The sequence below is a fragment of the Vespa crabro genome, chromosome 23 (assembly GCF_910589235.1).
Source record: "Vespa crabro chromosome 23, iyVesCrab1.2, whole genome shotgun sequence".
NCBI lineage: Eukaryota > Metazoa > Arthropoda > Insecta > Hymenoptera > Vespidae > Vespa > Vespa crabro.
In genome coordinates this window covers 3471512-3485064 of record NC_060977.1, presented here as the reverse complement: position 1 = coordinate 3485064, position 13553 = coordinate 3471512, and the positions used below count along the sequence as shown (strand labels likewise).

At 29.5% G+C, this 13553-nt stretch overlaps 1 protein-coding gene across 1 annotated transcript; it reads right to left on the bottom strand.

The window, feature by feature from the left end:
* Positions 1–3500: 3500 nt before the first annotated feature.
* On the bottom strand, positions 3501–8594 carry LOC124431953 (segmentation polarity homeobox protein engrailed-like). Its single transcript, XM_046980380.1, has 3 exons — positions 8483–8594; positions 5257–5964; positions 3501–4468 (listed from the first exon to the last, which is right to left on the bottom strand). Exons 1-3 carry the CDS (start codon positions 8502–8504, stop codon positions 4368–4370), a joined length of 831 nt encoding a protein of 276 aa, XP_046836336.1. The 5' UTR covers positions 8505–8594; the 3' UTR covers positions 3501–4367.
* Between the last annotated feature and the right edge of the window lie 4959 nt (positions 8595–13553).

Below are 13553 nucleotides of genomic sequence, written 5' to 3'. Positions count from 1 at the left end.
TTTTTAAATATACAACAATTTGAAATGAAACTAACGTTGACAATTACCGACGATCTTCTCTCATTAATAATAATTAATTGAAAATCAGTCCTTTGTTATTTCATACTTTTGTTATAATTTTTTTAATAAACCATTTATTATATATATATATATATATATATATATATATATATATTTTAATAAATCATTATATAATAAATTATTTTTACTAATAGTATATGTTGACATCATTTTGCAGGAAAAAATAGGGACATTCTGTATATATACATACATGTACACAAACACAAACACGAACACATATACACACAAACGCGCTTGCACATAGAAATAGGTAACTACGTAGTACCTATATATAAATATTTCTTAAAGTGCTTTTAAAGAATGATTCCATATCCTTACAAGAAAAAACGTACGTTGCATACGAAATTAAAAATTACATTAACAATGAATTCATATCGTTAAATTAAGAAGAAAAAGGAAACTGAAGAAAACACGAGAACTTCCATCACTATCGATTGTAACTTACTCAATGTAACTTTTCCAATGAGCATGTTTATGCGTGCATTAGTGTGACTATATGCATTGGAACGTGAAGGTGACAACGCACGGTTTAATACATTCACCAGAATAATATTAACATAAAACGTTATTTCTAAATCAGAGAGAAAAAAAAATATTATTGCAATCTTTTTTGAAAAAATATTTTATTATTAGAAATGATTTTTTCCTGCAATTTTTTTTTTTTTATTTACAAAATTGAATGACATTAGTTTCTAATATTTGTTAGCTGAGATCAGAAACGTTTTGTTTTTCTTTCTTTTTTTTTCAGGCAAAATTTTCAATTAACTAATTAGGAATGTCAAATATTTATAAATTTTCAATGTACAAAGTTACATTAATTACATGCAAGGCATTGCGTACAATATATTCAATTTATTTTATTTTGGGGATTTACTTTTTATGAATGAATTGCAATTGTAATAAAAAAATAAGAAAAGCTTTATTAAGCAAATAATGGAATACAATAAACAATATAAAAAATAAATCTCCCTTTGCGCAACCTGACTACGAAGTTCTTAGTTTTCTTTTTTTTTTTTTTTTTTTTCATTTATTTTACAAATTTTTATTTTACAATTAATTATTGTTTCAGAGAACAATACTTGTTAAACATTAAACAACGCGATAACCATATTTACTAATTACGAAATATTGAATAAATAACAATTTTATTAAATGATTAAGATCGTCAATCGTATAAAAATAATAATTCCCAATCGTTTAATTATAAAATATATCGTAAAAGAATAATATATATGTTAGAGAACCATGTTAATATTTGAGAAAAACAATAATTTATATATATTTTATATAATATAATTTAAATAATATCATTGTACTACTAGCTCGATCAGATCTTCGAGGAAGTGAAATTGTCTTTGTCATGAAAATTTGTCCTTAAATTCTTAAATCCAATTTCCATTATAATATTCCACAATGAATAATTCTATTCTCGTTTCTTTTTTACCTTTTCTTTTTTTCTTTTTTTCTTTTTTTTTTTTTTCAACACAATTTGAATCTCTTCTAAACGAAACAAAAAAAGAAATGGGAAAACCAAATAGAAAATTACAATATAAACTTTTATTTCAATGTTGACTTTAGCATCGTATTAACGACAATGTATATTTTTTTCTACGCAGAAATAAAAAAGAAAAAATAAAAAGAAGTATCAAATGTGTGCGCGCGCGTACTTGCTTGCTTACTTGCTTGCTTGCTTGAGTGTGAGGCTTAACGCGTACGAAAATTTTCCGTCGTACTACGCTAAGACTTCGTTTACAACACGAGCACGAATTATGAGCTAGTAAACTCTCACAGGTGATGAGAGAGAAAGATGACGATAGAGAGAGAAGAGGAGAGAGAGAGAGAGAGAGAGAGAGAGAGAGGAAGATGACGATAGAGAATGAGGATGAAAGGGGAAGGAAGGAAGGAAGGAAGGAAGGAAGGAAGGAAGGAAGGGGGAGGGATGGGTGGAAGAGAAGGATAGGGATTGGGTCTTTGAAACAGAGGAGGGATGACAGACGTGTCTCAAGACGGTGAGAGTAGCTAGGACGAAGGGACCGTTGCTGTCTTAAGCGCAACTGCAAAAGGGTTGGAAGCTCCTTTCATGTAAAGTAATTAACTACCGACAACCGTTGACAAACACCTAACTCTCGTCTCGTTCCATCCATATCCTGATCCTTATCCTTAAGCTTTCTTATTTTTGTTTTTCTCTCAACGCAGTTAGAAGAACGATTTTGTATTTTTTTTTTTAATCAAAGCATCAGGAAATCATCCTTCCAGTTTCTTCTCAATTTTCTTAATTTTATCTCGATTTATCTATTTATCTATCTACCTATCTATCTATTTTTCTTTCTTTCTTTCTTTCTTTTCATTTGATCCTGTTTTCTCACTTTTTCTTTCTCTATTTTCTATTCTCTCTCTCTCTTTATCTCTATCTCTCTCTTTCTTACAAGGAGACTGTCTTCTCGTTTTCCCTATGGACCGATAAGAGAAATGAACTTTCCACTTTAAACGGATAACACGTTTAACGAATAATTAACAGCTTCAAGCTGCCGGAACCGATCGTTTCACTTGTCTTCTTGGAACATTGTTGTTTCTTTTTAAGGTTTTATCAGAAAGAAAAGAGAAACAGTTTTCCCTTCTTATTCTAAAGGAAATCGAAAGGAAATAAATTTTGTGGAATCTTCATAAATCTTTTTGCGTCTTATTTAAATGTAAATACTAAATAAGTGACGGAATTAAGAAGATAAAATGTTGATTAATAAACAGGATATTAGATAAAAGAAATAAATATAATCTTTGAAAAGATCTGTAGAAACATGTTACTCGAAAGATAGATCTTTATCTTCTTCTTTTTTTTTTCTTTTGTCTATCTAAACAAAAATCAATCTGATCGATAAACACGCGAATGAATGTCCATCTTTTTGCAAAAGCAGGGACTTGGACGGTATTGATAAACGAATAAAAAAAAGAAAAAAGAACAATTTAATTATATTAAAATAAATAAATCTTTTAATGACGATAAAAAATATGATCGTGAATTTATCGAATTTCTCTGTTGATTTGGATTTAAAAAAATAATAAAAAAAAGAAAAAATAAATAAAAAATAAAAAAAAATAGAAAAAAATTACAAAAAGAGATGTTACACCGTGAGGACGCAATTACGAGAGCCATTTTAGGTATGCGTCTCGCACTGGACCAAAGATGATAGTTGCACGGAAAATTGTTCGCACAATAATCCTTGTTGTCCGAACTATAAATCCACGATGTGGTCGCGATGAATAAAGACGGCGGCATTAGGCTAGGATACTGTTGAAGGCCGTCAATAAAATACCGCTTGCCGTGTTCCCGCAAATTAATAGGTTCTATTAATTTTGCATTCTTTTAAAGGATCCCGTAAGACTCGAGAGGTATAGATGCGCGATAATAAATATTGCGCGCGTTGAAATTATCATCGTATATTTGATGAAATAAGTTACAATTGTTTATGTGTTTCGTGTAATGATGCATAATTATTTGTACTCTCGCTGTTTCTAAAGGAATGATGTATAATAAGACTTGAGAGCTTAGATATCATGATTCTGAAACATGTAACTTAATTGACTTTTTATTGACGTCTTTAGAAGTATCCACGAAGACTGTAATGATATTAAAAAAGAGAATAAAAAGGACAAAGTTAAAGTATGATCTGAGCATGGAAAGGAAAAAAATAAATGCCCATTGGTCGGGTCATAATTCATTGAAATGTTTAAACATTCCATATGTGCTCCCTTTGTTTTAATGATCTTGTAGATTAGAGAGTGTCAATGGATATTTCAAAGCTAAGCGCCAGACAATCCTTGGCATATCGCGCCTAAGCATCTATTTTCACTATTTATTTATTGGCCTGGTTGACATATTATTGAAACCTAGATACTTTACTAAGAATGCCTAATCTCAGACAAAGGTAACCACGTGTTTTTTATCTATGCGTTTTGTTAGCTAATATCCAATAGATTCCCAAGGGTAAATATTTCTAATGGCGATATATAACCCTTAAGAGAAAATACCATGAACGATTGATAGATTCACGTATGCGTCAACAGGAGAAACAACACATTGAAACGTATCTTTTGTACCACGAGACATCAATTTATATATATATATATATATATATATATATATATATATATATATATATATATTTTGTTGACCTTTTATCTTTGACTTTTTATCGTTGACCTTTTATCGTTTATCTTTTATCGTTGATCTTTTATCTTTTTTTTTTTCCGTCTTCAACATTGATTTTGTTTGTCCGAATATGCAATCGCTATTGCCGTCGGAAACTTTTTTCCATAACAAATCTAACCATCAAGGACAATACCATGAGAAAAACAATGACTGCAGTAGCAATTAAAATTCCTCCATATTCTGTAAAGAAAAAAAAAAAAGAAAATTTTTAAAGGAATATAATAATATTGGATATAAAGTTTATTAAAAAAGATTCTTTAAGATATTCGATCGGCAACTATAATATATTTATTGCGATTGAGAATCCTATTTTTACGAGAATAGGGTCTTTATGACGAAGAATCATACGAAACGAAGAATCTTTTACTTTTAAGATTGTCAACGACTATCTTTATTCTATACAAAAAAAAAAATATGATTATTTATCATTTATCATTACATAGCTGATTATCCAACTATTCCGAAAATCATTCAAAATTACATTTAACGATATAAAAGTATTGTTGATTGAAATTATAATACAAAGAAGAATAATGAATTATATTGAAATTGAGTGTCCCTATGTTATCATTAAAAATCGCTGATCGTTATCGTATAAAATAATCATAATGGTAATATAAAAATATCTTGTTATAAAAATATCTATGACATAAATGCAAGTAAGTTTAATCGTTAACAAATAAATCACTTCATTAATTTTTTATTTATAATAAAACTTATTTATAAATGAATATTATATCTAGAAGTGATCAATAGTGATCAATAAACCTGATTTTGGAATATATATATATAAATATAAAATTTTGTCTTCCATTTATTATTCTTCCTTAGTATCATAATAAATTATTTATGAATCAAGTCAATGTATAATTACGATTCAGTCAATAAAATATCTATCTACAATACATTATAACCGAAATATGATGGCATATATATATATATATATATTGTATATAATCTATACTCACTTCGTGATCTTCCTTGGATCTGTTTGTCCGTGGATACGTTATCGGTAAAGATCGAAGAACGATGGTCTATGATGGATCGGTGAGAGTCAAACTTGAAGAACCGATAAGGCGTTAAAGATAGGGTTGGGGTGGTACTATCGAGGGAAGGAGTTTCAAGTCGGTGAGTCGTTGTTGGGGGTTGTTGAAGGGAGGAGGATTGTTGTACCGGTGATGTTGATGCTAGTGCTAGTGGTGGTAGTGGAATTGGTGATGGTGATGGTGGTATCTGGAAGGGCGCCAAAGGCGGCTCTGTTATGCAGGGTTGCGTGGCGTGCACAGAATATGGGATGTGGGTCGAGAAGACGAACGGCCAGGCGACGTGATCCGGTGGCACAATCGCGCTGTAAGGCGGTGGATCCTCATCGTTCTCGTCTACGTCGCTGACGACGATCGATGGAAGAGTTCCTGAGATGACATCGTGACTCGAACCGTCAACGATCCCAAAAGGTCCGTTTTGATTCGATTTCTCATTGGTCGGTATGTTTCTACAACTATCATGCTGATATCTTGCTTGACGTTGATGGTGGTGGTGATGATGATAATGATGATGATGATGATGACGATGATGCCTTTGACCACTCTGTTCCGGTAAAATTGAACAGGATGTCATCCGGACATCATTACGATTCTCTAACAAATGATCATTTTCTGTACTTTCTGGTACAGTACCTGAAATATGAACAATGATTACATTAAATGTTTGACGTCGAAATTTATTTTATTTTATTTTTGTTTCATTACATATTATTAAAAAAAAAAAGAAAAAAAAGAAAAAAAAGAAAAAAAAGAAAAGAAAAAAAAATACGCGCAGTACGTCAGAAATATTATTTATTTATGCATTTACTTTTGGAATTAAACAAATTTAACGTTTAACCGGTTTGATTTATACTGATGGATAGGGCCTGAATTTATTCGAGTTGATTACGACGATACCATGTTTGAAACGGTTTTAATTTCTACTAATTTTTTTAAATTAATCCATAACACAACTGTCTGATCGATCTCTCATTAATATTTAATCCTGTGAATTTCTGTGACTCTTAATGAGAAGCGGGAAGTCAAAATTCGTTATAAATTTCACTCGTTATATTCCCCTACAATTACGATGATCATTTAAGTAATTATGCTGTGGTAAACAGAGTAAAACTGTGCACCATGATGCCAAACAAGAAACAGTACCCTACTGTATTCCCACGAGTTTGAATTGCGTTTGAATATGAAATATACAGAGATATGAAGTAACATTGAGGAAATTTACAATGCACATTCTACTTGCAATAGACTTTTCGATTATAAATCGCGATATATATATATATATAAATTTTAATAGTTTGTCATTATAGTTTGTCGCATCATAATATCGTACAAAATAATATATATCTATATATATGAAATGATCATATATTATAAAATAGATTAAATAAATAAAGAATATTAAATAAATGCGATATGTATGTACTCACATATAATTTATGTAACACAAATGAATAACATAATTTGATTGTAAAATAAATAGTATGAAAGGCCACACATACATAAAAATTTTAAGCAATGAACTATTAAAGTCAATACTCACGTTTAATATTGATTATAGACTATGAATACAAAGACGAGAATGATGATTTGATACATGAAGAAGACATATCTGCTATTTGATTAAGTGATAACACGAAAAAGCAATAAGAATTATTTATGTAAAAGTAGTCTCTCTTATATCTACGCACTAAAGATTTCATATATACATACATATACATATGCATATACATATATATATGTATATATTTAACTTGTAGTTATTTCAAAGTCAAGTCCACTTATTTCCAGACAGTATTATTGGATTTATCTGTTATGTCTCGTGTGTAATTAAGGAACCTTGAAAGCACTTTCATTTCGCAAGAAGGACGTATTTTCTTCTTTTTCTTGTTTGCTTCTCTTATGTGAATCATTTTTTTTTTTTTATTTCTCTCTTACTTATTTATAATTAAAATAATATTTGCGATCATTTCTAAGAGGCATTTAAATTTTTAGTATATTTTTTTTAGCCTACTCAAGTTGTTATTGCATATACCTAGACAATAAGAGTACAAAAAAATATATATATATGTATATATATATTTAATTAAATTCCTAGTTAGAGATTAATTGTCAGATATTATAAAAAAATTTAATCACTTTGAAAGAAATATAGTTTCTTGAAAAAATTTAATGACATTTGTGAAATCGGTTGTATAATTATTAGAGCTAATGTATAATGATACAAACACGTAAAAATTTGTATAAATATATATATACAAAAAATTGTTACATGAATCGAAATTATATAAAATAAATATTATATAATATTATAAATAATAAATAATATTATATGCTATGAATTAATGTTGTTACAGAAAAAGAATTATGTTGTTATCAATGTTGTATCCCAAATAAATATGAACTTGTATATACATGCATACATACATACATACGTACATATATATATATATATATATATATATATATATAAAACATAACACAAACATAATTGTTTTTCTGCGTCCCGTATCATAGAAAAAGTTTGAAGAAATCGTTAGAAAAAGGATTAAGAACTGTTTTTTCTCGATGGCTGTTAAAATGTTGGCATTTGCAGTACGATATCTCGAGGAAAACGAGTATTCTTGGCGTTGCGTCTTAACTTAACGACCGAACACTCGTAACAGAAAGATAAAACCTTTCACCGCGGCTATGTGAGAGAGAAAAGCGGCATGAGCAGAATTTCTGTTATACCTTGGTGTTACGACAGATACATGCGCCCAATTTAAAAGGTACCTTCCACCATTGCGTTCGGCTTAGAAAGTAAGTAAGAAATAAAGAAAAAAGAAATAAAGAAAAGAAAGAGAGAGAGAGAGAAAAAAAAGGAAAACAAACATCGATATAATTAATTAAAATTATACGATTATAACAATAAGAACGAAGAAAAGATAAATCACAGAATATATGCGATATAATAATTACGCACACAAATATTCAATAGGAGCGCACAAATCCGATCGATAATCAAAAAAGTTTTCCTTAACACATTACAATTATAAATTTAAAAACTCCCGCCGACAATCGAATTTCGATATATAACGACCATGCATTTCGATCGATCAATCGTATTAATGATAATAATATTGAATATGATCGTTTATTATTTGACCTATACCTTTGTCAACGTCGCACGACATTTCTTCGAGCTACGTTTATACAGTTGGCGCGCCGACGAAAAGCAAGACTCGACTAAAGCGAATATCGTCAGAGCGTGCGTGCGTGAGTTGACTGGGATAGAAGGAGAAAGACAGAAAGAGAGAGAGAGAGAGAGAGAGAGAGAGAGAGAGAAAGAGAGAGACAGAGAAAGAGAGACTATAGTAGTATCCTCGCCGAGCATCATGGAAGGTTCGCAAACGAAGCGCACGTTCTTCAATAACGTCTCGCTGAAGCAATGTCGATAAAAAAGAAAGCAAGAGAATAATAAACAATAATATCTAGAAAATGGTACTACCATCGAATTCCTCTTTTCGATCAATCGATGAGAGACGATCTTTAATATCTCTGTTTTCTTTTTTTTTTTTCCTTCCTTATTTACAACTACTATTTCGGACGACAATGGACAAATGTTAATTTTTTGTTTGTTTGTTTTCTCTTTCGGTTTTTCTTTCTTTCTTTCTTTCTTATTCTTCTTTTCCTTTTTCAATAATATTTTCGTTACATCGTGCAAAAGGTATTCAAATCATTGATCTCTTCTTCTTTCCTTCTTTCTTTATTATTTATTTATTTACTTTTCCCCTACATATTTATAATCTAAAGGACAAGCGCACGATGATAATTTGCGTGGGAAAATTTTAACAGTGTCTGTCGATAATGAAAACAATAATAGACAGTTATAATTTCTAATGTAATCCTAGATATGCTTATGGATACACGTAACATAGATTATGAAAGAATTGGTAACACGGATTCGTTTTTTTATCTATGAAAACTTGTTTCTTATCTAATTTGAAATCATTGATTATATATTTCATTACGTAGATAATAGCTAACACAGATTCAATCGTAACCGTTTATTCGATCTGATCTTATTGACGTGATATGTTACATAGAGAGAGAGAGAGAGAGAGAGAGAGAGAGAGAGAGAGAGAAAGTGAGAGAGAAATAAAATAAAATAAAAAAAGGAAAAAAGAAGACGAAAAAGGAAGAATGAAGAAAAGAAAAGGATAAAGATATATTGATCGTTAACGTAAGTGTTACAGAATGTAAGTATGTTCAATGATTTCATTACAGCTCGATTACGAAAGAATCGGTAACACGGATTCACTTTCTTATCTATGAAAGTTTGTTTCTTATCTAATTTGAAATCATTGATTATATATTTCATTCCGTAAATAAAAGTTAACACAGATTCCGATCGTAACCATTTAGTCGATCTGATCTTATTGACGTGATATGTTACATAGAGAGAGAGAGAGAGAGAGAGAGAGAGAGAGAGAGAAATAAAATACAATAAAAAAAGGAAACAAGAAGACGAAGAAGGAGGAATGAAGGAAAGAAAAGGATAAAGATACATTAATAGTTATAAATATTATAGAATGTATGTACGTTCTACGATTTAATTATAGTTCGCAAAAACTTTTGTAAATTCCTGAAGTGACTTTAATATTTTTCTTTTCTTTTCTTTTCTTTTTCTTATATCTTTTTTTTTTCTTCTTCTACTTCTTCCTTTTTTTTCATTCTTGTGTACGCACACTTTATTGATATTATAAACATACGCTATTAAATTAGATTTATCGTTGATATTCGATTATATTATACATAGAAAGAGAGGCACGAGAAAGAGAGAGAGGCATGAGAAAGAGAGAAAAAGAGAGAGAGAGAGAGAGAGAGACAAGTATAACGTCATTACGTGATATGGAACGTGCACATAACGCTAAATCCTGTTTAACGCTTTAAGTACGGCGTGTCTGCAAAATCATGTTTGATATCGTCGACGTGTTGGGAATATTAATCGAACGTGACGAAGGGTTCGCGCATGCGCGCGCGCGCGCGTGCACATACTGAAACACACAATACGTACACACAATACTCACACAGGCACTCACACAGATACATCCGTTCAGTCATTCGCGAATAAATATGGAAAGAAAAATGTGGTCGTTGGTACTTTTAATTTTCTTCGCGATTCCATTCGTAAACGTTACATCGTCAATCTCGAAATAAATGTGAGATTGCAAACATCGTATGTACCCTTGTACGTATATATATGTATATATATGTATGTGTATATATATATATATATGGATATGTACGTGTATCTCCTTTCCTACAATGCTTCGCATGTCACGATATTTTTTACGATTATGTATTCTTCTTATGCTCACGTGTATCACATGTTTAGCATATGTCGCGATCATCGCCGAGGGATACATTACTTTTGGAATTTCTACAAGGTTCTTCTTTTTCTTTCTACTTATGGTAATATTGTGTAAGTAGAGACCAATTTTGATTTTGTTGTTTAGTCTTCTTTTTAATTTATTTTCTTTCCTATAAGTAAGGAAGTACTATTAGTTTAGATGTTGAAATTGCATGATTCGTATATATAGTATATTTATCGTATATATGTATATTTTTATTCTCTAGTTTTATTCTTAAAAATATTGATTGTTCCAATATAATGATAAGGAATAGTTAAATGTTCTACGTAATTTAGGTTTCTTCGAATTAAACGAAAAAGTGATAATATTATATATAAAAATTTAGATATATATAAATATATTATTAAACGTTGCTCAAATGTCCTCTCAGAAATCAATCGAAAGGCAACCAATTAAAATTTATATTTTTTTGATTTAAATTTGTTAATGATGAGTTCGATTTTATTAAAATGTAAACGTTAAAAAGAACAAGATATGTATGGGGAATTAATTAATTAGATTTCATCATAAGATCTTAAGGTATCTACCATGAATATGTTAATTTGTAATTTAATCGTTGCTTTATACAAAGCCGGCCAAACCGTCTATCTGTTCGAATCTAGAAGCAACAGGAAACTCTTTTTGGATGTTCGAAGAAAAATAAATAAACAGTAAAATACAACGGTAAATAAATAATATGCGATACACAGACATACACACACACACACACATATATATATATATATATATATATATATATATATATGCATATGTATGAACAGTAATATTTAAATATCGAATAAAATTCAACATCTGCATATGCATCGAACTCTATTGCAGTAAACAACATTTGTTGTATAAATTCTAAGGATGCAAAACGAATGATGAATGCTTTATATATATGTAATTTTCTTTTTTGAATATTAATTTAATCGTTATCAATAACTTTCCTTGGAAAAAATAAAAGATAAGAAAAAGAAAGAGGAAAAAGTACGAAAAGAAAAGTAAGAAAGAAAAGTTTCCAAATGATCATAAAAATCGATCATTCCATTTTCGAGTGATGATCATTCTTTTCCTTTTCTTCAAAGCTTAATTTATATTATTCAAATTGTTCGAAATAGCAACAAGTTCGAAAACTTGTTTGCTATTTGATAAAAAAATAAATAAATAAATAAATAAATAGAAAGAAAATTAATTAAAAATTATTTCGACAAAGAGTAAGTGATCTTAAAAACGATTTAAGTACTTTTGTATCATCCTGTATATGTTAGACGTCAGTTATAATCATCTTAAAGAGGCTACGAAACTTTGGGGGTTCTTCGGTTAGCTTATTATTAGTGGTAAGGTATAGATGGTATATACGGGACGATAAATGCCCAAGACCCGAGCTGAAATCACGGACCGACCCATCACAGCAAGAGCCCATTTTATCACGTAGGCCTACAATTATGGAAGTGAGAGCATTATGCATAGTGTTTCGCCATTCTCTTACGCTACCGAGAAAATCTTAAGAAGGGTCCGAGTATGCCTGAGGCGTCGTCGTCTTTCTTACGATTTATTGAAAGCTTAGTATTGCAAGGGTTAATTGTAACGAAGGTAATTTTTTCGTTTCAGCACTTTATGCATACTTGACCAACTGGTATATTCCATCTATTTTCTGTCTCTCTCTCTCTCTCTCTCTCTTTCTTTTCTGTTTTTCTTTGTTTCTTTTTTGTTTTTTCTTCTTCCTTTTTTCCTTTTTTTTTTTTTTACTTCACATCATGCGCATTTCACGTAAAAGTCAGAGTAATTTACGACGAATAAAACAACACACGGGTTAGTAGTTAAATGCAACTTTTCAAACAACATTATTTGACTTTTAATGGTGTCGAGTGTACTTCACGAAATCAACACTTATTAACAAACATAAAATGCGGTAACGTTAGTTAACACGTGAAAAATTATTCGGAATACGTTGTAAGTATTAAAACGACATAATTTTTTAACAAAATTCTATTAATATAGAGTACTCTCACAATATGAAAAAAAAGAAAAAGATGTGCGTTGATATTATCTGATTTTATTTACGATATTAAAATGTTTTTATTAAACGTAGATAAAAATATGACGATTGTTACGTTAGCATTAAATGCCAATTAAGTTTTTCTGCTTTGCTAGTTTTTTGTCAGCTTACTCAGACTTCATTATGTATATATGTCATTAAAACAACGTCATTAATTATTAATTTTATATACCGACGATGTAGATATACATTATTTTAACACTCTGTGAAAAAAGAAAAAAAGCAAAGGAAAAAAGAAAATTATAAGATGTACATATTACGTTCTTAGTCTTATATAAATTAAAAATGTTTGTTACTTTATACTTACTTACTTATTAATTACTTAGCCAAGAACATTTCCTTTTCCGGATTTTTAATACAATTATCGAAACCATTTAGATCGATCTATGTTTTATTCTCTATTATACAATTATATCTAATATATATATATATATATATAATTACATATAATTACACTATTATTTTAATATAAAAATGATATAGAAAAATAATTAGCGAATAAATGTTTGCTTTATTTTTTTTCCTTTTTTTCTAATTTTTTTCTTTCTTTCTTTCTTTCTTTCTTTCTTTTTTTTTTTTTACATCAATTATCACTTTTTGACCCAAAGAAAACTTTGATCGGCTCGTAATTAGCGTTATTCGAAGAATACGAGAAATGTGAGGGAATTTATGCAAAAAAAAAAAAAAAGAAAAAAGAAAGAAAAAAAAACAGAAAAAAAAGAAACACAATAAAAAAAAAAAAAAGGAAAAAACAACAAAAACGAAAA

Excerpts from the sequence above, each read along its gene's own strand:
- LOC124431953 (XM_046980380.1), bottom strand. The coding sequence starts at position 8,504 with ATGTCGTGCGACGTTGACAAAG. Across the intron at positions 5,965-8,482 it reads GTCGTGCGACGTTGACAAAG|GTACTGTACCAGAAAGTACA; the intron begins GTATAGGTCAAA and ends TTCATATTTCAG. Across the intron at positions 4,469-5,256 it reads GATCCAAGGAAGATCACGAA|AATATGGAGGAATTTTAATT; the intron begins GTGAGTATAGAT and ends TTTTCTTTACAG.